General features: G+C 35.8%; 2 protein-coding genes across 5 annotated transcripts in view; both read right to left on the reverse strand.

Moving 5' to 3' along the window:
- Positions 1 to 9,686, reverse strand: part of rimbp2b (RIMS binding protein 2b) — a 173,652-nt gene extending 163,966 nt beyond the window's left edge. Inside the window, exons 1-2 of one of the 2 annotated variants that reach the window (XM_051118028.1) lie at positions 9,543 to 9,686; positions 3,100 to 3,231 (exon numbers count right to left, since the gene is read on the reverse strand). In XM_051118028.1, coding sequence (XP_050973985.1) covers positions 3,100 to 3,228 — 129 coding nt within the window. In that variant the 5' untranslated portion in view covers positions 3,229 to 3,231; positions 9,543 to 9,686. Of the gene's footprint in view, positions 1 to 3,099; positions 3,232 to 6,777; positions 6,853 to 9,542 lie in introns of those variants that run through there. The other variant, XM_051118027.1, reaches the window with a different exon arrangement.
- Positions 9,687 to 11,143: 1,457 nt separating this feature from the next.
- Positions 11,144 to 25,161, reverse strand: stx2b (syntaxin 2b). 3 transcript variants are annotated; one of them, XM_051118038.1, is made up of 12 exons: positions 25,033 to 25,161; positions 24,818 to 24,950; positions 24,532 to 24,612; positions 23,378 to 23,477; positions 20,014 to 20,088; positions 19,837 to 19,910; positions 19,626 to 19,734; positions 16,380 to 16,453; positions 15,563 to 15,700; positions 15,344 to 15,454; positions 11,782 to 11,933; positions 11,144 to 11,530 (listed from the first exon to the last, which is right to left on the reverse strand). In XM_051118038.1, exons 2-11 carry the CDS (start codon positions 24,845 to 24,847, stop codon positions 11,796 to 11,798), a joined length of 930 nt encoding a protein of 309 aa, XP_050973995.1. In that variant the 5' UTR covers positions 24,848 to 24,950; positions 25,033 to 25,161; the 3' UTR covers positions 11,144 to 11,530; positions 11,782 to 11,795. The 3 variants fall into 3 exon arrangements, with proteins under 3 accessions (XP_050973995.1, XP_050973996.1, XP_050973997.1); XM_051118039.1 differs by having other exon boundaries at positions 24,818 to 24,931; positions 25,033 to 25,140; XM_051118040.1 differs by lacking the exon at positions 11,782 to 11,933 and having other exon boundaries at positions 24,818 to 25,146.
- Between the last annotated feature and the right edge of the window lie 155 nt (positions 25,162 to 25,316).

The raw sequence follows: 25,316 nt of genomic DNA on the forward strand, positions 1-25,316 counted from the left end.
ATCATCCAGAAAATAAATTTGTTCAGACATGAAAACAGATATAAATGAATGCTCATTTACGACTGAATCACAAATATGTTTTTACACAACCAAAATTCTGCTTGATATAGGCAAATGCGAAAGCTCTCATTCATATTTCTAGACACAGTTAAGTTAAGGCTGCTCTGTGCCTGCTCAAAATATGATTTAAAGACGTAATGCAGCATAAAAAACATTTTTAAAAACCCTAGTGTCAAAGCAGACAGTTGTATTTGTTGTGTAAATGCTTTTATGCCACCTCTGAGCAGCATTAAACAGGTTAAAGACACCTAAAAGCCACTTGAGAAGTGCTTTTGTGCCACCTTCTGTTCACTGGATTCATCTAGTTATGGGAATCAGGTTAAAGCGACAGTCCACCCATAAAATGTAAATACTGTAATCATTTATTCACCCTCATGTTGTACTAAACCTGTATGCATTTTATTTTTCTTTTATTCTTCTGAACAAAATTTTTTGTCCGTAAAATGTGACCCTGGTACACAAAACCAGTCATGAGTTATCTAAAAGATGAATAAATAAGCTTTCCATTGATGTATGGTTTGTTAGGATAGAAAAATATTTGGCTGAGATACAACTATTTGAATATCTGCAAAAAAATCTAAATACTGAGAAAAAGTTATCCAAATGAAGTTCTTAATACATATTACTAATCACAAATTAAGTTTTGATATATTTACAGTAGGAAATTTACTAAATATCTTCAGGGAACATGATCTTTACTTAATATCCTAATGATTTTTGGCATAAAAGAAAAAACAATCATTTTGACCTATGCAATGTGTTGTTGGCTATTTCTACAAATATACCCATGCTACTTATGACTGGTTTTGTGGTCCAGGGTCACAAATGGAAGTCAAAGGGAAAAAAAAAACTGACACTGAAAATGGCAATTGAAATCTGATAAATGTAGGAATATTCTGGCGCATATAAATACAATCACAGCTATATACAGAGGTATTCAAAAGTCAGTACGCCACATAAAAAGGATGTCTGAATTAACACCATTCAGCAGGGATTCTGTGTGCAACCAGTTGACACTTCACTATTCCATGGCCATGGGTCAAAGAACATCCAGGTCAAAGGACAATGCCAACATGGTGGACGTATTACATCCACAAATACATTTTTACTACATAAAGAACATGTTTCATCACTGGCTAAGAATTCTGCACATTACATGCTTTAACAGATATCTGCGATTTGACTGCAGAAGATGGATTTGTTAATGAGGATCCCTTGTGAGAAACCCAGCGAACCCTCTCTCTCTTTCCTTTTATCCATGCTCGCTTACTCTTTTCACCAGTCCGACCAATCATTTATCTCCCACTGAGCAGTGGCAGGACCGTTCCCAGCAGCGCTGGCCAATCAGAGATCAGGGATGCAGGAGCAGCAGGGTATTAAGGAGGATTATTTGGACAGTTCAGGGTTTCCCCAGACTTGGCAATGAAACAATAGGACAAGACTGCCCTCTGTGCTTCCCATCGGTAATGCAGACTTAGTCAAAAATGCCTTGGAAAACAAATGAATGCTGTGCATTAATACATCAGCGTCTCCAATCTCAAAACAAAGAGATTCAAGACACAAATATCATTGAAATAACTCTTAAACTAGATAGATAACAAGCTTGACTTGTTTGGATACTCATTGGACTGCTGCCTGGCAACCGCAGCAATTATTAAGTGGGCTGTCATTCTCCTCTTTCTCTCCCTGTCTCCCTCAATCTCTCCCAAAAGAGCCCTCTGCTGTCTCGTGGGATATCTAGCATTGCATAACCACAGCCAAATACGGCAACACTCTCTAGTATATAAACCTGCGCCGATTCCCGTCTCTAAAAAGCACATCTAGACCCTGAGTACATCGCAGGACTCATTAACATCTCTAAAACACTCCAGACAAGTAAATGTTGTTCGCCCTTAGTACAAGTGAGCAATTTCCATCCTCTTCAGATCTGAAGCAGAAAACGTGTCTGTTCATAAGCACTGTAGGTTAAAGTGAAGGATCGAGTTCTCCTCTGTTAAATAAAAGGAGAGTGGAGCTGACTGAATGGCTACATTGCCACAAAAAGACCGAATGGTATGTACAATTTGATCTTTTGCAAAACTACACCCACCTTGGTTGTTGTTGCTAACTCAGACAAGTTTTATAAAACATCTCACAGAAATTAACTTAAGATTTTTTTTAACTTTAAGTCAAATGTACACATATGTGGGTTTAGAACGAAATGTGGAACTATTACTCAAAGAAATGCCACAGGTGCTTCTATTTTTTTCCCCAGGATACTAACTGCTGTCTCAATATATGTATGAAGCTCACCCAAATAAGGGATAGTTCACCCAAAAATTTTAATTCTGTCATTAAATACTCACCCTCATGTCCTTCCAAACATGTAAGACCTTTGTTCATCTTCAGAACTCAAATTAAGATATTCTTGATGAAATCCGACAGATTTCTGACCCTGCATAGAAAGAGATGCAACTACTACGTTCAAGGCCCAGAAAGGTAGTAAGGACATCATTAAAATTGTCCATGTGACATCAGTGGTTCAACCTTAATTTTATGAAGCTATGAGAATACTTTTTGTGCACAAAGAAAAAAAAAAACTTTATTCTACAATTTCTTCTCTTCGATCTCAGTCTTCAACATGCGTTCGCTAGAATAACATGACAGAACTTTCATTTTTGGGTGAATTATCTCTTTAAGGAAGTAGTCTGTGATTTTTTTGTGAAAGAACAGATGGAAGGTGTGGGGTAAAGGAGGAGTGGAAAAGGGTTCAGGAAGAAGTGAGCATTTGCTCTGGATGGAGGAGTAGGCCAAGACCTCAGAAAACCAAACCATGATCAGGACACAGACTAATCCAATAATGCCTGGACCACAGCTCTGTGGTTGATCCAAACAACAACAGTGCTATCAGATGAATATTTTATTTCAAATCTAAAATCTAAACCAAGCTAACATAAAAACACTGGGTCTGTATAAAATGCTATACCCTAGTCTCTACAAACAAAAACAATAAATGATCATGTCTTTTAGTGTATTTTTTTGATTAACCCAATGACTTACCTTATCTTTGGTCTTGCCTGGTCCATTGGTTCTGTTAGAGATGATTGACAGCTGTTTTTGGACCCACTGTAAATCTCTTTGGGACTGTTTAAGTACCTCCACCTCACACTGCCTTTCAACCCCCATCATCTCCTATGGGAAAGAGCCACATGTCACTTAAACGTGCATAGGCCGAGGAAAGCTGTAACACCATCAGTTTAACCAATTAGAAATAAACAACTATTATTCACATCACTACAATCCTCATGATGTAACAGTAGAAGTAGAAGTAAGTTTTTAATAAGATTTTTCAAAAAGTAAACAAACAATTTTGAGGTAAAATAAAATTTGACATCTGGTTATAATTTGATTTATGATCATGTTATTGGGTGCTAAATAACAGAATAGAACTGAATCCAGTATGCGTGGCCATATTGGAAATACTCGGGTGTAAACAACAGCATTGATTGCACGGTTAATGTACTACTGAATTTGTTGTTCTGCTAATTTATGTTGTCTAAACCATGGAAAAAAAACATGTGGAAGCTGCTAAATAATATAGAGAAGGACTTAGTAAGCTGGAAAGTGTGCAATAGTTTGACAAACTAAAGTTAATAGGTGGTAAAGATACGTACAAGCAGTATTAGCCTAATATTTCACTTATCTGACCAGAAATGATAAGAACAAACACGAATGTTGTCAAGATTCCTGCCCTGGAATTCCTGGTTCAGTTTGGCCAACCACAAACGCCTATGATCCTCAGACAGTTTTTTGCACTCTTCTTCTTGATTTATTATAATTTTCTATAATACTCTAGTCTATATTACTTCAAAATGTTTTTTCCCGTTCAACCAAGTAATACAGCCCAAAACATGACAATAATTGATCGTTTTCAATAAAGCAATAATCAGCAAAATTTGGGAGTACTGTTCGGTTCAGTGTAGGGCTGCAACGATTCCTATTCGATTATTGGATTTTTAAAAATCCTCGATTGCATTTTGCCAGTGGGAACGCAACGTGCGTTATTTCATAAGATTTGTAAGGTAAATCATTTATAAACTTAGCAAACACAGAAGAATAGCCTACATCATTATCTTTATCAACATGCTAACTGTTCATCGTGGTTTCAAAATAAAAGTCTAAACCCTCACTCTGAGTTTACATGTTTTAGTTCCACATATTCAAGAAATTACACTTTGTGTCATGGCATCCGTCTACATGGGTTGTGGCTAGAAGGGATACAGCTCTGACCAGAAACAATAAAATTTGTACATTTATTAACATCTACACCTGCCCCAATCCTAAACTTAGCCCTTACTATAATACAAAAACATATTATTGTTGTACAGTGTGACAAAAATGATGTTAGATTGGTGTGCGCATGCCCAGTAGCCATAGCTGTCTCCATTTTAGCCTTAACCATACATATAAAGATGCGCTCGTTTCCTTTCATGTCTCATTTTCTGACTCTTCTATATCCCAGCAGTCTTTGACTTTATGCTGACACCTAGTGGCATGAATGCATGAAGATTTAAAGGGGTGCTATTATGCTTTTTCACTTTTTGAATCTTAGTCAGTGTGTGGTGTGTATCTTTGGGCATAAAAAAGATCTACAAAAATACAAATCTCAAAGTCCACTCCAAAGGGAGATATTTTGTTTTTAAAAAATCTCTTTCCAAGAACTACAACGAACGGCTCTTTTGGACTACAGCATTTGTTTTCCGCATGCAATGATGTCACAACGTGGTCCATTAGAATATCATTAAATTAAATCCCGCCTACGAATTCAAATCGTTGGAGGGAGGGTAAGGACGAGGTGGGGGATTAGCCAAACTTTAGCAATGCAGCGCAGAGAACCACTTCAAACGAGCTGCAGCGCAGCGGGTATAAACACAAGCATTGACTAGAGTAGCCACTTCAGAGCTGTAACGCGCCACAGACGTGTGCAGAACAGGGGGTCGAAAAACATGCCGGTTGCCGTGTCGGAGCCGTAATGCAATGCAGACGTGTGCAGTGCGTGGTTTTATTTATTCATCATACAGTGTAGATAGCTTCACTTATAACGGGAGTGTTTTTTAAAACACTTATAAACTTAGAATAGGCTAGGCTGATCAGCGATGATGTTTTTTGATAATGTGGATATTATTTACTCACCCTCCATGCATCCTAGGTGTATATGACTTCCTTCTTTCAGACAAATGCAATCAGAGTCTAATAGTCTAATAAAGTGCATCCATCCATAGTAAAAAGTGCCTCACAGGGGGGTCTCCTGTAGCGAATCGATGCGTTTTTGTAAGAAAGATATCCATACTTAAAACATAAGATTCACTATTAATCTAGCTTGCGCTAACTGCTTTGACAAGGGGCATGGCAGTACTGGCAGTACACCATCTAAACTGTTCACCAGTTGCAGCGCATTGGGATAGTTAGCCAGTCACAACACATTTCCTATTTCGGAAGGCGGGACTTTATTAAACCCGGAACTAATCAAGCTATTTGTGCCAGGCTGGGGAGAAATTTATTGTGATAATGTAAATTATGTGAAAAATCAAGCATGAGCGCATGTTCTAGTACACCCCCAAAACAAAATCAAGACTTTAAAAAAAAGAGCATAATAGGACCCCTTTAAATGAACTGATGTTGCTTCACAGCAAAGATTTTCTAAATGTGTTTGACATTTTATTTGAAGCTTTTAATTATAATGTTTCCTAATGTTTACCATTTCAAAAAAATAAATAAATAAATAAATAAAGTAAATTAAATGAGGTATTTTTAAAAAGTAAAGTACAACAGTAAAATCATGCACTAATTTAAAAAGTTCAGTTTTTCTATTAGTGTTACAAATTACCCTAATAGTGTAGTAGACTGTAACCACAGCATTATTTGACAGTTTAGGAAAAAGTAGTAGTTAGTTCAGTACTAAGATACACTGCCGTTCAAAGGTTTGGAGCTAGTACTCTCACTCTGACGGCACCCATTCACTGCAGAGGATCTATTGGTGAGCAAGTGAGGTAACGCTAGATTTCTTCAAATCTGTTCCAATGAAGAAACAAACTCATTTACATCTTGGATAGCCTAATGGTAAAATTTTCAATAAAAATTAAACGTTCCTTTAAACTTATCAAAAGTGACATTTATATACATACAAAATATTTATATTTAAAATAAATACAATATTAATGTTATTACTGTATTTTTGACCAAACAAATGCAGGCTTGGTGAGCATAAAACACTTCTTTAAAAAGCATTTAGAAATTATAACATTATAACTCTAGTGCACATGTTGAAACTAAATGTTACAATGTTACATAATCGCAAGCATAACTCAAGCACACAAAGTGTGCATACAGACAATTTTTACATCATGCATACAAATCGCCCTGAGACGTCTGACATCATGGACGGACCCCTGCTGCAGTCAAACACACACACACACACATGCTCTGAACCATATCGCATAAGCATGAACATTAATATGACCCATGCAAGCAGAACATAAATCATAAACAAGTTGATATTTTACAGTTATGAATCCAATAATCTCGAATAATCTGAGCAAACATAATAAATGCAAACTTAAGACAAAACAAATACACTTAAGCATCCACTAAGATTAACTGTAAAATACACACTCTAAAAAAAATCTACAAATGAATTACGTCTTAATCCACACATCTGTGTTCAGAAGCAGTACATACCATGGCCCATAATCTATGAATAATCTACACACTGGCAGCCCTGCTCTCTGTGAACTCCAGCAAAGCGCTCCATGTCCTGCTCTTAAGCGTGTTTACCCACAGTGCTCTAGTCATACTCCGTTGTGGCTGACGGTGATGTCACAGAGCCAGTGTGTCACAGGCCGCGTGGGATTATTAATATCTGTACTTCGCTGGAGTTACATAAGAATGGGCGCTGGATTATATTGTTACTGTACGGAAAATGGCTGTGAAGAAAGCGGCTTGAGGAGGGACAGGAATGGGAGATGCCCTCTCAGGGGGTGAACATAATCCCCTCTGATAGCATTGCATCTTAAATGAGTCTGACTAAATGATAACGAAGAAAGAAAGCAGCTGAACAGATGTGCGGTGTAGTGCTGCTGAGAGGCCACATGGCTTGCCTCGAACGGGGCAAAGGCTATGAATAGAGTCACTCGATAGCAGTCCATTGGAAACTGAGGACACTGCCTGAGGCAAAAGCTGCAGAACAATCCATCCCCTCCGAGCCAATACAGAGAAACCTGCTGGAGCTTCACAAGGGTCATTCCACTAAATATGGAGTTACTTTTGTGCCTTTTTAATGCAATCAAACATGCCATGTTTGAGAGAAAAATTAATTAAACAGTTAACACTGACAGAGGACATTTCTGCATGCATGATGAAAACCACACAAATATTATTATGTAAAATAACTGTTTTCTATTTGAATATATTTTAAAATGTAATTTATTCCTGTGATCAAAGCTACATTTTCAGCATCATTACTCCAGTCTTCAGTGTAACATGAGACTTCGGAAATCATTCTAATATGCTGATTTGCTGTCCGTTTTCTTTTTATTATTATTAATATTATTTAAAACAGTTGAGTTTTAAACAATACATTCTTTGATGAATCTCAAATAAAAAGCTTTTATAACATTATACCATTCAAAAGATTTCTATTTCAGATAAATGCTGTTCTTCTGAACTTTCTATTCAACAAAGAAACCTAAAAAAAAATCTACTCAGCTATTTTCAACACAATAATAATACATGTTTTTTGAGCATCAGAATATTAGAATGATTTCTGAAGGATCGTAATGATGCTAAAAATTCTGCTTTGAAATCACAGGAATAAATTACATTTTAAAATATGTTCAAATAGAAAACAGTTATTTTAAATAGTAAAAATATTTAAACATTTTACTGTTTTTGCTGTATTTTGAATCCAATAAATGCAGGCTTGGTGAGCAGAAGAGACTTATTTAAATAGTATTAAAAATCTAACTGTTCAAAAACTGGTAGTGTATTTTATTTTAATTATTATTATTATTATTTTTTTAAGTGCTAGAATTTTAAAACTTTATATTTTAACATATCAGTATGTTTGTAACAACCACCTGGTAATGTCCTGAACTGGAGCATAAGACTAGTAATACCAAAATAACTAAAAAAAACTATCAACCTGGTAATTGTTAGATGTTTTAAGTAATATATACACTACCAGAAGAAGTTCTTGAAAGACGCCTTGCTCAACATAGCTGCATTTATTTGATTAAAAATACAGTAAATGCAGTAGTCTTGTGAAATATCATTACAATTTAAAATGTATTTTATTAATGCGAAAGCTGCATATTCTACAGCCATTAATCCAGTTATCAGTGCAACATAATCCTTCAGAAATCATTCTAATATGCCGATTTGCTCCTCAAGAAACAAAAAATGACTGACCTCAAACTTTTGAACAATAGTGTACATCCATATATTTAATTTTTGTTTTTAAATTAAAGCTTAAGATGGCACAATGAATTCATTAACAATTATATATTATCTGACCCATACACTGACTAACAAATGAATTACACACTGAATTAATTTTTCATCTGTCCTGTTGCACAGTACCACATTATAAAGTACATTCTATTGACTGATGTTCTTTAAAACAACAACACGTTTTCTTGAGTTTTAAACTGAAACTTTCATGCTTTTCCCTGGCACACAAACATCACAGAGACGTCTATTTGAGTCTCCAAGACACATTTTTTAGAGTGTTTCCTATCAGATAGACATCTATTAGATGTCTTTAAGATGTCTATGATTTAGAATGTATGTAAAACTGACATCTGAAAGATGTCTGTCAGATGTTTGTACACAGCAGATGCTTTCCAGATCAAAAGATCTTTAACAGACATCTTGCAGACATACGTGTTCTATGGATAAAAAAATCATCACTATTCACCATCACCCTGCCTGTTTATTCTGTACAAAATGAACTTGATTCTATGTTCAATATTACAAATGAACAAGCTCATAAGTTTTTGTTGTTTCAAATAACTAGTCAGTTGCGACCATAGTTTTCGGGAAACGCACCCCAGATTAATAAGTCAACTAGAATTAAAGCTGTCAAGATGTGTATTCCAGAAGCAATTTTAATAGTTGAACAAGATTCTGGCCTTGTTGTGAGAGGAAGTAAGGAGCCCAAACATGTCAAAAAATATATTTATCACGGCCACGAATTCGAGTTCGCCCATACTAACTAATTATTTGTGCTCTCGTTTTAGTAAAACGTGTCCATTATTTACTAAAACGAGGGAACCAATTGTTAGTTTATGGCTATACACGCTATATTTCCCACATGACATGTGCTGGGCCCCGTAGTATGCAATAAACTTAAATTGAAACTTCAATAATCTGCTAGTTTTGGATTCAGTTACAAACCAACCTCTCTAAAAGTTAAAAAAAAAAAAAAAAAAAAAAATCATTCATACCTATGCATGCACTCACGTTTTCTTGTTGGCCTTCCCTGTGGTTTCCAGTACGCTGCTGCTCAGCCAAACAATGACTCACACACAGAATGAGCGAAAAGCACTGACTGTCTCATCACTGTTACAAACAATCACTGTCTCCCCTTTCAGCTTCATCTCTTTATTCACTCACCCTAACCAGGTCAGGTGAGATTTTAATTTATTTATTTCCCACTGGCTCTCTCTCTCGTGTGTGTGTGTGTGGATGTGGATGCGGATGCTCTCTTACTGTCTCTGAGGCAGGAACATTTCAGTTACATAATGTCTGTGCTTCTGCCCACTCACTCACAGCTCAATAGCAGAGATAGGACGTCCTGAAAAGTGTCATGTCACAAGAGGCATGTAGTCAGCTTTCAGCATACAGTGCAAATGCATATGGACTTTAGCAACAGTATCCAGACTGTCAAATGTGTGAGTGTATCTGAGGGAGATTTTCACAGCTGCTGTGTGTCCGGGGTAAAATCCCATGAGCATCAATGTACGCACCTGCTTCAGCTTTGTCACACATACTGAGGTTCTCATGGTAACGGTGATGTCATCATCAACACAGGTGGATTGTTGACTTGCTGGACAGTGTTTTTTGGAAAGATCATTTGTGACCCTGGACCACAAAACCAGTTATAAGGGTCAGTTTTTCAAAATTGAGATTTATACATCATCTGAAAGCTGAATAATTAAGCTTTGCATTGATGTACGGTTTAGGATACACTAAGATAGGACAATATTTGGCCAAGATACAACTATTTGAAAATCTGGAATCTGAGGGTGCACAAAAATCAAAATATTGAAAAAAAAATCACCTTTAAAGTTGTCCAAGTAAAGTTCTTTACAATGTATATTTCTAATCAAAAATTACATTTTGATAAATTTATAGTAGGAATTTCATAAAATACCTTAATGGAACAGGATCTTTACTTTATAACCTATTTTTTTTTTTTTGGCATTAAAGCAAAAAAAAATCAATAATTTTGATCTATACAGTGTATTTTTGGCTATTGCCACAAATATACCCCAGCAACTTAAGACTGGTTTTGTGGTCCAGGGTCACATTTAAGTAATTGAATGCAGAGGGAATGAAGTCTTCTCTATTTTTCTCTTCTATTTTCAGTCTTGAGTGTTACAATCCTTCAGAAATCATTCGAATATGCTGATTTGCTGCTCAAAATCATTTCTTATTATCAAACAGTTTTACTGCCACTTTTAATATGTGATTGACATTCACCAATAACAGAAAGACACAGTATTGGGTTGTGAGCAACTCACATTTATTTTACAATACACTTTGTGAGTATTTGACTAATCGGTTACATTCCTGTCATACACAGTCATATGTAAGAGACAAAAAGGAACAACATTAAGTGATTAAAACATTTTGTAACATTGTTCACAGATCTGACATCATATTGTGTGGAGCATATCATATCAAACACTGTCAAACCATTGTGTAAAAGCTGAAATGAACTTGTGACTCTTGAATACAAACTAGTTAAAATATCTTAAGTGCACTTTGCTGTTCACTCCACATTGTCAGTCAGACCTCCCAAGAAACGATGTTACATATGGTATTATTACAAAACATAACTCAATTGTGCAAAATTTATTCAACCAGCATTTAATATATAAAAAGACAGAAAATTACCTCAGGTTGTTGTAGTGAAATGGCAAAGCATGCAAGTCAAAAAGAAAAGTCTTTGACTATAAATCAGCACCATCTTCTACACAATTCATTGGTAATAAATTTAAGAGCAGTTTTTGAATTATTGTACACAGCACGACGTTTTAATTTTCAGTCAGAGCAAATACATTAATTCGTTCTTTCGTTTAAAGGCACAAGGATGTTAAAGGGAGGAAAGTTTTGCTCTTGGTGATTAATCGCTGTAAACTCCAATGAGGATGATGATGAGAAGAATGATGATGCACACTGATCCACAAATGGCAACAAACACCAATTTCTATTACGGACAAATAAAAAAAAAGTGTGAAATGAAATCACCAAATGTAAATTAACCTTTTTAATTTTTTTGTGTGCAAAGGCATTTGCATCACTTTTTTGAAAGTGGTTAGAAGTAAATAAATTGGTTAAAACTTTCTTTGATACCACTAAACTTTTCCTAAAAAAGTTGTCACCACATTCAAACTGGGTTTAAATAGAGGAAAAGTGATAGCAGATGAGATTAGTTAGTGATTGGGCACTGGGTGTTACCTTGGAAACCACGCTTAGACAGGATTGGCTGCATTAGAACTGGAGGAGGCGGAGTTAGTAGTGGTTTTAACAGACAGGCCCACAGATAAGCCAACAATTAGTGCGATCACAGCGAGCACCACCAAAACAATAAGAGCGAGAATGATGTATTTCTGTACAAGACAAAAAAAGGTGTTATAATGATTACACTTTTTATATCAAGTAGTTGGTGACATTTTAAAGGGGACCTATTATAAATCCCTTTAAAGGGGTCATCAGATGCCCATTTTCCACAATTTGATATGATTCTTTAGGGTCTTAATGAAAAGTCTATAATATACTTTGGTTAAAAATTCTCAATGATAGTGTAAAACAACACCCTTTTTACCTTGTCAAAATGAGCTCTGCAAAAATCATCCCATTCCGAGGCATTGTTCCTTCAAATGCAAATGAGCTCTGCTCGCCCCGCCCCTCTCTTCTCTCTGTGGAGTGACGAGCTGCTCCGTGAGATCGTTTACTTTAGCCACATTTACCGCATTTAGCCGCGAAACTTGCTAACTTGCGTTATTAGGAAAGGTGATTGCAGAGATTCATAAAAAAAAACAAAACCCTTATACTCACTTCTGCTGAATGATTTGCGCAAACATAGACGCATTTATGTAGATCGGGAGGCGCATTCCCTTCACAAACAAACGTAATCCACTGCATCTTCAGCGGCTCAGATGTCAGGAGTAAATGACGACCACTATGTTCATTATTACATCCAACATCACAACACCTCAATCGCTCAAATAGAGATATTCTTGTCTAACTTACATCCCTGCTCCGGCATCGAAACAATGGAGGTCGGACTGTGACAGCTGATCTGAGGTAAGACGCTCATGTCAATCAACTATCGTGGGAGCGGCCTCTGTCGGTGTGACGGCACACCAACAGGCATCTGAGAATGGCTTCATTTGAAAATGGAGATATTATTTTTACAGATTAATTCAAAACCACTGCATGGATTTTCATCACTGTGGGGTAGATGTGTACATACACTGCCAACACACATTAGTGTTCAAACAAAATGAAAAAGTGAACATTTGTGCCCGATGACCCCTTTAATAAGGTGTTGGAACACAGTTGTGTGGCCACAGTGTGTGAAAACAACCAGCCTATAATGGCAAAAATCCACCCACTCATTTTTACATTGATGGCATCGTAGGGAAAAAAATCTGCTCGTTTGTGATGATCTCTGTCCTGTTAGCACAGACAGCCCTGAGTGAAAAGTAGCAGTATGCCATTAATGGAGATACACAATGTCAGGGCCAAAGAGGCTTTACAAGTGTTGTGTTGTGTTTTGGGATGCACCAACAAACACAGGAGTCTCCATAGACTCCCCTAGCTGAGCTGCTGAGGACACTGTGGTTAAATTTTATTTTCAAAGGAAATGTCCTGGAAAAAAAAAATTGGTGCTGTGCTTGTGCCATCCATTTTTCGCCAGACTGCCTCACAAACAAAGATTAGATCAACACTGGATCCAGACAAAGTCAGTATCATGAGTCATCACGATTATGATTTTGTATCACGATTTTGTTTTCCAAATTACGTTCTGACAGAGTGTCTTGGCACGCTGTAAGGCTAATGTTGTTAAAGCTACCATTGTCTCTGCCTGTTTTCACTGATGCTGGTTTCATGAATGATTGTAAATAGAAATGTGGTAGTTAAAAATTGCATATAAAAGTAATGTGATGTCGACCACTTAAATTTACCAAACTCATATTCATAAGTGGGACTTATAAAGTTTGTGAGAGCACGCAATGGCACCATGAGACCCGTAATGTAAGGAATAATTGACGATAGGCCATTGAATTCTTCTAAAAATAATGCACACCCGAGGTGGTGATGCAATTACAGTTGCAGTTACACCTTGGGTGTGCATTACTTTAGAAGCATTCAATGGAGCGAAGTCAATTATTCCGCTTATACTACGGTTACCATACCTCAAGACATCGATCAGATGATATATTTCAAGGCATTCGTCAGTTTTTTGTCCTTAAAAAGCTATTGGGATCATTTACAACAGCATTTGTGATCGTTTGAAGTCGCATTTAAACTGCATTTTGGAAGTTCAAAATCAGGACACCATATCAATCCATTTTATGAAGAAAAATGCTGAAATGTTTTCCTCAAAAAAAAAAAAAATTTCTTTACGACTGAAGAAAGAAAGAAATACATGAACATCTTGGATGACAAGGGGGGTGAGTACATTTTATGTGAATCTTTGTTTTGGAAGTGGACTTCTCCTTCTCATTTTTTTCATGAACAGCACCGTTGTTCCCTCGCTTGTGAGAAATGTCATGTAGTTTAAGTTGTTAATCATCAGAGCAGCGCTAACAACATCAGCACGTATGTTAACGTGTGCAAACTGTATGTGTGTGCATCTGTAAAGGAGAGAGAGTTTGAGAACTAGAGTATGTGCTTTCTGTACATAAAACTAATTTTGTGGCAAAAACATGGAAATAATCTGTTGTTTTTATCCTATTGTTTACTACATTCACTGTGCGTTTTCCTGAAATTAATGTATACCTTTAATTCGTCAGCCAATCAGATTCAAGCATTCAATGGCCCCCGTAGTATAAGTCGTTATTTTGTATCACACCAAGCTCCCCGCTTGTGTAATTCATAAACGTGCATTTATTCAGATGAACGTATAAGTCTGAACACCGCTGCTGAGAGTTTCGGAGATTTTCAGTGCACTAGATTGTCCTGTTTTGTTTTTGCAGGTATTGAAGCTCAGCCCTTTTCTGAAAAGGGGGTCGGGAGCACCAGCTCATTTGCATTTAAAGGGACAAACACAAAAACGGCTCAACGTTTTGGCTCATACCCTAAAAGTAGCAATTTTAACAAGCCATACAAATTATCTGTCAGGTATTTTGAGCTAAAACCTCCCATACACACTCTGGGGACTTATTTTACATCTTGTAAAAAAGGGCATAATAGGTCATCTTTAAAATTCTGTATAATACTCTTTAGCCTGTAGCACATGCTGTGAAAGAATAAAGGTGAATGTGTTCATCAAACATTAATATTGATTTAATTAAGGTCTGTTTTATTTCTGAAGCATCAATTGAAACATTTGATGTATAGAAAGTTAGTGTCGGGTTAGCCACAATCTAAAACATTTAACAGAGCACAATATTGAGCCACCCTTTGTGGCTTTTTTTCCAGTATTCTTCAGCTTAATTCCTCTTTTAAGTTCATGAACAAAACCAACACTGCCTAATTACGGTCAAACCAAAATTATTCAGACATCAGATATAATTTTTTATATTTTTTTTACTAGTGTGTGCAGGACACTGCAGTTCATTTATGTAAGTGAGGATAGCAAAATAAATAGTGGCATATTATACCCAAAAATTATTCATGCAGTGGACTACCAGTAAAATTTATAAAAAAAATTGAGACCAAATGTAATTCTCACATGTAATGTGAGAAATGTTGAAAGTGTCTGAATAAATTGTGGTTAGACTATACATACTCCAATTGAAAGTAATATTATTTTGTGGCTTCTAAAACATCTGTATGGCTTTCCTCTTACCCTACGGGCCTGTGTCTGGTACCTCACAGCTTTCTTGGTCTCCACTTTAGCTTGGCCGACATACTCTACTGCGTTGTTTACATTCTTTTCAATGTTGTCAATCATCTCACCCTGTATAACATAAATGAGTGAGTGAGTGAGTTAATGAATGAATGCTGTAGAGGTCAACTAATAAGTGAACAAATGTCAGTAAATATCACTGATTACTGTATATTGTACCTGGGTCTCAACAAGCATTGCCATGTCTACGAACATGTCATGAAGTTCTTTAATGCTGGACTCCAGCCGTAAGATGTCTTTATGTCTAGACTCGATCTCATTAAGGGCCTGACGAGTTATCTGAGAGTCAGAGATGATCTGAAAACAGAGGAGAAGCTTAAAAACGATGATAATACAGCATTAAACAAAGGAACAGATCACCCAAAATGATTCCTCATTCCCTTAATTTTGGTGTACTCGTTAAAATGCCCATTAAGTGTATCTCACATTCAAAAGTTTGGGTCAGTAAAACTTTTTAAGAAACAAATACTTTTATTCAGCAAGGATCATTTAAATCGATCAAAACTGATAGTAAAGACATTCAGAATGTTCCAGTTAAAGTTTTCTATTTCAAATCAATATATTTTTTTTTTACTTTCTGTTTTGATCAAATAAATGCAGGCTTGGTGAGAAGAAGAGACCTCTTACAGAACAATTGTAAAACAATTTAATGGTAAATGAAGTATAATCGAGTGGAAAAAAGGCCAATACGTTGTTATTTCACTGTACTCTATGTTAGAAATATGGGTTTAAAACTACATGAGGGCAAATGATAAAAGAATCATTATTGTCTGATGTATCCCTTTAAACAGAAAATGCAAAGAAACAACCAGCAGAGGGAGCTAATTGTTGATGTGTTGCTCTCATGTCATGCCACATAAACAGCAAAATGAGAAGCCAAAGAATATTGGCTCTGGATGAAAACTGCAGTATGTTAATATTCCTTCCTTCAACCTCCAGAAAGCCTGAAGAGTGTCATTTTGAGATGCAAACTCACATCTGAGATGAAAATGGAAGGGTTTCCGGTCTCCAGCATCTCCTCTAATTCCTCATTAGTTGTAATTCTTCCAGCTACAAGAATCAGAGCGTAATAGATTAGCAAAAACACTTTTCACAAACTGGCCAATCCTGTTTAGGCTATGATTTGTTTGACAAATTGCTGCCTGTGTGTGAATTTGTCAAGGGTAAACATGAGATGATGACCAGCAATTACTAATAGGCTAGTCCATTTGTATAATTGTTTGGCTTTGTGTCATGGAACAGTGTATGTGCGTAACATGTGCTTGTACATGTGTGTGTGTGTGGGGTCATGCTAAGTATGCCTCGGAGACTATATTGATTCAGCTGGGAAAATGAGAGGGAACATTACAATGGCTAAAAACCATCAATGTAAAGGCTGCTGGAAAAATACACACACACACACACATACAATCTGACCCCTAAGCAATGACCGGCACACATATTCATATTGATTCAACATTGAATTATTATGTATATATATATATATATGTATATATATATATATATATATACACACACACAAAAATATCATCATACATTATACATATAAAATACACTTCATTGAAAATAAATAGCAAGTTTACCCCTAACAAAACATTCAACCTTTCATGGAAATTTGTTTTAAATGCAAAGCTGAGGTAAGTGGATCTTTATGCAAATCACATCAGTCACATGACTGATGACTCGTTATCCTATCACATAACGTTCTGCTCCTGGCCCACTGTGCAGAGGTACAGCAAGATCTCTGGAGCCCTGTTGCCCAGGTAACACTTGCCTTAGAGTCTCCGGTGACAAACCGCTCAGTTTCATGTGTCGTAAAGCACAGAAAGTACCTCATTAATCCACTCACACTGGGACTAATTCACACACACAGTCTACCCAGAGGTCTGCACTGTATGTCTGACCGCAAGTTACTCAACAAATTTCAATATTTTTTTTGTCCTTATTAAACACAATTCAGCAATGAAAAATGGATATTTATTATGAAATTACATTTAACAGTGTTAATAAATTCTAAACTATTAAATAAATATAATATAAAATAGTGTTTTAAACAATTAAAGAGTTAGATCACCGCAAAATTTACAAACATTAATTACTCGCCCTCATGTTGTTCCAAACCTATAAGACCTTCGTTCATCTTCAGAACACAAATTAAGATATTTTTGATGAAATCCGAGTTTTCTGAGCCTGCATGGACAGCAACGCAACTGACACGTTTAGGCCCAGAAAAGTAGTAAGGACATTGTTAAAATAGTCAATGTGACATCAGTGGTTTACCCGTAATGTTAAGAAGATATGAGAATACTTTTTGTGCACAAAGAAAACAAAAACAACGACTTCAGGAGCCGGTGTTTTGATATAGGAAATGGATGCGCTCCACCTTGTTTACAAGCAGAAGAAGACGCACGCTGTACATTAAAGGAGAAGTCCACTTTCCAAAGAATAATTTACAGATAATGTACTAACCCCCTTGTCATCCAAGATGTTTGTGTCTTTCTTTCTTTAGTTGTAAAGAAATTATGTTTTTGAGGAAAACACTTCAGGATTTTTCTCCATATAGTGTACTTCTATAGTGCCCTGAGTTTGAACTTCCAAAATGCAGTTTAAATGCGGCTTCAAACGATCCCAAATGCGGTTGTAAACGATCCCAGCCGAGGAAGAGGGGTCTTATCTAGTGAAATGATCGGTTATTTTCATAAAAATAATACAATTTATACACTTTTTAATGTCAAACGCTTGTCTTGTCTTTCTCTCCCTGAACTAAGTTTTGTTCCGGTTCATGACAGTCAGGGTATGTTGAAAAACTCCCATCTCATGTTCCCCCTCAACTTCAAAATCATCCTATATCGTTTTACCTTTTTCGTTAAGGGTGTTTGATCTTCTTTGCATGTTCACTTTGCAAAGACTGGGTCAGTACTTCTGCAGTGATGTAGGATGATTTTAAAATGATTTTTGAAGTAGAGGGAGAAAATACGATTGGTGTTTTTCGACATACACTAACTGTCTTGAACCAGAATACACAGTTCAAGCAGAGCAAGACAAGACAAGCGTTTGAGATTAAAAAGTATTTAAATTGTATTTTTTTAAATGAAAATAACCGATCGTTTTGCTAGGTAAGACCCTTCTTCCTCGGCTGGGATCGTTTATAACCGCATTTGGGATCGTTTGAAGCTGCATTTAAACTGCATTTTGGAAATTCAAACTTGGGGCACCATATCAGTTCATTACATGGAGAAAAAACCTGAAATGTTTTCCTCAAAAAACAATTTCTTTACAGCTGAAAAAGAAAGACGTGAATATGGGGGTGAGTACATTATCATAAACATGTCTGAAGATTTCTGCAAGTTTTTGCCCAGCCTTATTTGAACCGGAATATACAGACGATGAACTTGGGCGTTCTACATCGGTTCCTGCGTCAGCAACACCACACTCATTCAATGTGATGCTCTTGTGAACACACAAAGTAGACTGACACAGACAAGAAAAAATTGTTGAATAAAGTTGTTTTTTTTGTTTTCTTTGCACACAAAAAGTATTCTCGTAGCTTCATAACATTATGGTTGAACCACTGATGTCACATGGACTATTTTAACAATGTCCTTACTACCTTTTTAGGCCTTGAACATGTCAGTTGCGTTGCCGTCTATGCAGGGTCAGAAAGCTCCCAAATTTCATCATAAATATCTTCATTTGTTACAAAGATGAATGGTCTTACAGGTACCAAAAATAATTCTCAAAGAGAATAAATGGGTCTATATATATATATATATATATATATATATATATATATATATGTGTGTGTGTGTGTGTGTGTACTTGTTTTTGCTACATTGTGGGGACCAAATGTCCCCACAAGGATAGTAAAACCTGAAATTTTTGACATTGTGGGGACTGGCTGGAGGTCCCCATGGGTACAAAAGCTTATAAATCATACAGAATGAGTTTTTTTGAGAAAGTAAAAATGCAGAAAGTTTTCTGTAAGGGTTAGGTTTAGGGGTAGGGTTAGGGTAAGGGGATAGAAAATACAGTGTGGACAGTATACAAACCATTGCACCTATGGAGAGTCCCCACAAAGATAATAAACCAGACGTGTGTGTGTGTGTGTGTGTATGGAAATTTGTCAGCTGTTAATGGTCTAGTTTATGGGACTAGTTTAAAGGTATGGCATGTACATATATGCTTGTGAATGTATGAAGGCATTCATAAGTTACTGACTTACTGATCTCCAGCTGTCTTTGAATCCTGCTTTTGCTTTTCTCTCTGAAGAGCACTTGGGCTTCACTATATTGTGTCATGACCTCCACAAACTTACGTGACAAGTTAGTGTACTAAAAAAGAGACAATGAGGGCAATAAATCAATTCGGGATTAAAAAAAAATCACTGTACTGACGGTTGGATGAAAAAAAAAAAAAAGCTAAATATTTCACACCTGTGTTTTCTGAATGCGTGCATCCACTGAGGCTTGATTCATCTGTTCATCTGTGGGTAGATTCTGTTGCATTGCTAAGGAGAAAACAGATGAAAATCCAATAATTTCCTTGTTTAAGTGCATTTGTACTATTACCTTCGCTATCCTCAACAGACAGAAGCAAAACACCCGACTCACATTTGAGGCTGTTCCGGACAAAATTGGCATGTTTCTTGATTTCCACTGTAAATTGTTCCAGCTCTTCTTTTGTTCCTGAAAGCAAAAGCATATTTTAGAATAGAAGAAATGAAGAGTATAATTTAGGATGCATTAAACTGATAAAAAGTGACAGTACAAAGACATTAATGTTACAAAAGATTTCAAATAAATCTTGTTCTTTTGAACTATTCATCAAAAAGTCCTGAATCCTGAAAAAAAAATTATATTAAATTAATTGAATTATATATATATATATATATATATATATATATACATATATATATAAAAAGCAGCTGTTTTCAACATTCATTTTAAAAAGAAATGTTTCTTGAACAGCAAATCAGCATATTAGAATGACATCTGAAGGTTCATGTGACACTGAAGATTGGAGTAATGATGCCGAAAATCCAGCTTTGATCACAGGAATAAATTAATAAATTTAGTCCTGGTGAGCATAAGATACTTCTTTCAGTAAATGTATTTATATTACATACTGTATATAAATATATAATTTATTTAAAAGATAAAGGCCCGGTTTCATAGACAGGGCTAAGCCTAAACCAGAATTAGGCCATAGTTCACTTAAAACATTTATGCAATTTTTTAATAAACGTGCCTTAGAAAAAAAACACTATGCATCTTGAGACAAAACAATAGCACTGATATATTTTAAGATCAGTCAGTGCAAGGTTCTTGCAGCTGAAACAGCTTAGACTTACATTTTAGTCTAGGATTAGGCTTAAGCCTTGTTTGTGAAACCAGGGGTCAATTACATAGATGCCCCTTCCTGATATTTCAGGGCCTGATGTTCACTTGATATACAACTCCCACATGCTAGACTACATATAAACCATCAGCTATCAAAATTTGAGTATTGGTTTTTATTACAGATACGTTGCAGAAAAATGGTGCACCTCTAAAGCACTTTTACATTACGAGGTGTCATGTTGAGGAAATATTGTGGTGTGTTATACGTGAAAATATAAAATGCAGGCAGATATATGGAAGAAAAAGTGACTATAGATGCCTGTGCTGACACTTTAAAAAGTGAAATATGACACATCCATTATCACAATCCTCAAACAGATCATTCAATTTTACTATCAACTTAAGATTCACTAAACATACATCTCAAAGAAACAGAAGAAAAATGAGCCTAGAGTTCGTTGCAGAAACACTCACACCCTCACAGAAGTCTTTATCTCAATCTCACATTCCTGTCTGCATGTCCTATACATGCCCTGCAAGTAACAGCACAACTAACCCAACACACTAACTGAAAATTAAGAATGTGATGGGAAAACCACAATTCCTTGCATGCCTGTACTTGACTCTCTGCGGTAACTTTTTAGGGGTCTCTTTTCCCCATTGATTTGAATGATTTTCTATACATACAGTCAGTATGAGTAGACACCATCGAGTAGACACCCAATAAAAATTGCCTAGATATTACATGTTTCCAAGTAAAATGGTGAGTGCGTGTGCAACGCATGTGAAAAATGTGTTCCCTAAAGCAGTTTCCTGGCTGCTCCAGAGGTGTACTTGTATAGAGTAATATGATGTGATATTTCCGGCAGTGGAAGCCCATAGCCTTGTGCTGTTTTAAAGCTATATGCTGCTGGGCAGAGAGTTATAAACCAAGCCTTTGTTCTGCTTAAACCCCGAGTATCAGTTGTTGTTTTTTCTGTGTGGATATGAATGTCGGAAAGTTTGAATGTGCACTCAGTCAAAGACAACATGAGGATGACGCAAAGCCATTATCATCCATTACATAATAAAACAAAGAGGCTGAAAGCTAAAATGAAGTAAGCAATTTGGACAAATTTACAACTTTAATAACAAGCAGTATAAACTAGCTGTGGTGTCATTTTAACCCACTTTTAAAATGAAGAAGGTGAAACATAGGCCTTAACAGGGTTAAAAAAAGATGTTAAATAAGACTTATAGGGTTCACTCAGAAATGAAAATTCTGTCATTATTTACTCAGGGCTCTACAGTCGCATTTGCGACTGAAAACTACTGTGTGCGACTATGAAAAACTATTTAGGAGCACCATGTGCAACTGATCCAATCAGCATATTTGTGTTTTTGCGCTGAGGGAGTGTTAAATGTTTCTACATGTTTTTGTAACGTTACGTTATGTATCACAGACATATCTCATGAATACTTTCATAAACAAAGTGTAGAGAGAGTGTAAATAAGAGATTTAAGCTATGTTGATTATAATGAAACTTTGTGAGATCGCAATGAACTAAAATGAGTGACAGCTTTTAATGACTTTTAAGGGAGTTTGTAAATGAGATATTGATTTAATACAACAATTAATTAAACAAGAAGTTAATATTAAGTGACTTACATTGTTTGACTATAACACCTGATTTTGTGGTATTTCGTCATCAAAAATAGTCTAAAACAAGTCACACTTGAGGCGCTGCGCATCTCCATTCAAACACAGTGTTGTTTAGTTTATGAATTAACATGCATTTTTAAACAAATCTAGTGAGTCAATGATTCAATTTCACATTCATAAAGTCACTTGCTTTATTCCTTAATAAAGCAGCAGTTTGAACAAATCAAATTAATTATTCAGTAATTAAATCAGCGACTTGCTGCAACCTACTGCCAGTTTTATTTTTAGAGTATCTTATTTAGTTATTTAAATAATCTAATATTTCTGTATTCAAAATGTTATATTTATTACATTAATCTCAACATGAGTTTATGAATTTGATTGCACTCTTATTAAACATATGAAAACACACCTACAAGCCACTTTAGTTAGAAACATGCTATTACAAATGTAAAAACAAAATTCCCCTGTAAATCACTTTAAGGTGTCAAATATCACCTTGTAATGGGAAGGCAATTTTTTTTTATTATTAATTAGAAGGTGCTCCTGAAATTTTGACTGTGCTCCTAAATTTTTTAAGTGCTCCTAAAAAGAAAAGTAAGCGTAGAGCCCTGTTACTCACAAGTTGTTTTAACCTGTATGCATTTCTTTCTTCTGCTACACATATCTGAAGAATGCTGGTAATCAAACAGTTGCTGGTAGTCTTTGATTTCTATCGTATTTCTTTCAGTCCAAGTCAGTGGTTACCATCAACTGTTTGTTTACCCACATTCTTCAAAATAAGTTATTTCAAGTTCAACAGAAGAAAGAAACTCATACAGGTTTGGAACAACTTACGGAAATAATGACAAAATCTCACTGGGGCAACCTGAGGTTGAAGTGCCTCGCTCAAGGGCTTAGCGGTAATAGTTCATAAACCACTTCAACCTGCTAACCTGCACCACCTTGTCACTTTGCTCAGATTTCACAGTCTCTGAGTAAGGGTGAACTTACTCTCATCAGGGTTGGGGGCTGAAAGGATCACACTATGTTTCTTCTTCACCTCATTCACTAGGGAGGAGATCTTGCCAATGACACCTCTGATCTCCTCCACCTGAAATAAAGCAAAGCAAAGTTCAGAAAGAAGTATACAGTTTAATAGTTGTAGTAATTGTAGTGTGCTTCTCTTTTTAAATGTCATACTGTAGATTATAATGTTGTGATGCCTAATTTCAGTGGTACAATCAGTGGTCGATTTTCTTTAATAATATTTTCTGTGTCTGGCTCAAATTGTTAAGACAACATTGACACCATTGCTCACATGGTAAGAGGCGAGACATTTACGGACAACGTGCACTAGGCAGTTAGCAAATCACAACACACTGGGCCAGCTAACCAATCTGAGCCCACTGCAAATTTCAGATGCAGGAACCAGAAAGTCAACAGACCGTTTTTAGGAGAATGGAAAAGTGGTGTAGAATAAAGGTAAAAAAAATGTGAAAAATAATGTGATTTTTTAAAAACAAGCAGGGAAAACACCATAAACACAATCAAGCCTTTGAAAAAGTCTGGTAGACCACCCCTTTAAGACTATTTTTCCTTTTTTATAATTATTATTAATTAAATTAAATTGTGTGCTTCATTTAAAAAGTGCAGATTTCAATGCTGTTATTGTTAACCAAAACTAAAACTGTTAAAAATAGTTTTCTTTAACTTAAATTAAGCTTGAATAAAATTAAACACAAATATTACACAAAAAAACTTGAAAATGAAAATCAGAAATACTGCCTGGCACCAAAATAAAATAAAATAAAATAAGTTCAAGTACTGAAATTACTAAAATGTACAATAAATAAATAAATAAATAAATATCAGACAATAAAAGTGACAAATGCACATTACAAAATGACTAAAACTACAGGTAAAATAAAAACTGAAAATATAAAAATAAAAGCCAAATGAAAAATATACTATATGATACCATAGGCGTATACAAATAATACTAAAGTAACACTTGTAGATTTAAAATATCAGCTAATCATTGGCAAACATGAAACTAATTATCAAAATTTCATCATACAAAATTTTAATGCATCACTATGGGCGGTACATCACCAATACATAGCGTATAGAAGAAAAGCACCTCTCATACAGGTGAATGATTGTACCTTTCTGAAAAAGTCCTGCATGAAGCCATCTCTCTCCATGGACACAGTGACACCCCCATCTTCACTGGCACTTTGCCTGCCCTAAAACAAACCACGAAGATACACATGACTCAAGCATAGAGTAAGACAGACCACTACACTGATATGAGCATGGGAAGTAACGTTAGACATAAACAACAGAGGACGTTACGACTAAATATGTGAACTTTATAAACAGTAAAAACACTTGTATCAATATTTTATTGATCATGTTAACAATTAGTCTAATTCGTTTATTATTAATCACCCCATTCAAATCAGCCAGTCGGTCCCTCATAACAATGTCGTTGAAATGTCGATTATCTTCTGTTGATTGTACACGTCCTTTGCGGTCCCTCAGCGTTAAAGTCCATTGCAAGTCCTGACCAGATCAAGACAAACTAATGTATGTCGGAGAAAGTACATCGATTAGCCTTTGGGCTCCGTAACTTATCGATAAAAGCTTATAAATAAGGTGTTTACGTTCAAAGAGGTATCCAGTTATGAAGCGTTGTGTGTCTGTTTGGTTGCCATCCTCTCATTTCACCGTCCTGTCACCAGTTCACGGCTTTCTTCTCTGCGCGTTTGAATTACTGTGGGCGCAGCTACACTAAACAGGGCGGTAGTAACCATAGAAACAGCATGGCGTTGTCAGGTTTAATATTTTTTGTATTTCTTTACTATTTACTGTGTGTTTCGATTATTTACCATGTTATTACGATTCTCACTGTCATTATTCAAGTGTAAAATTTAGTCCTGCGACGCAA

This window comes from Labeo rohita, chromosome 8, assembly GCF_022985175.1.
Source record: "Labeo rohita strain BAU-BD-2019 chromosome 8, IGBB_LRoh.1.0, whole genome shotgun sequence".
In the NCBI taxonomy this organism is placed as follows: domain Eukaryota; kingdom Metazoa; phylum Chordata; class Actinopteri; order Cypriniformes; family Cyprinidae; genus Labeo; species Labeo rohita.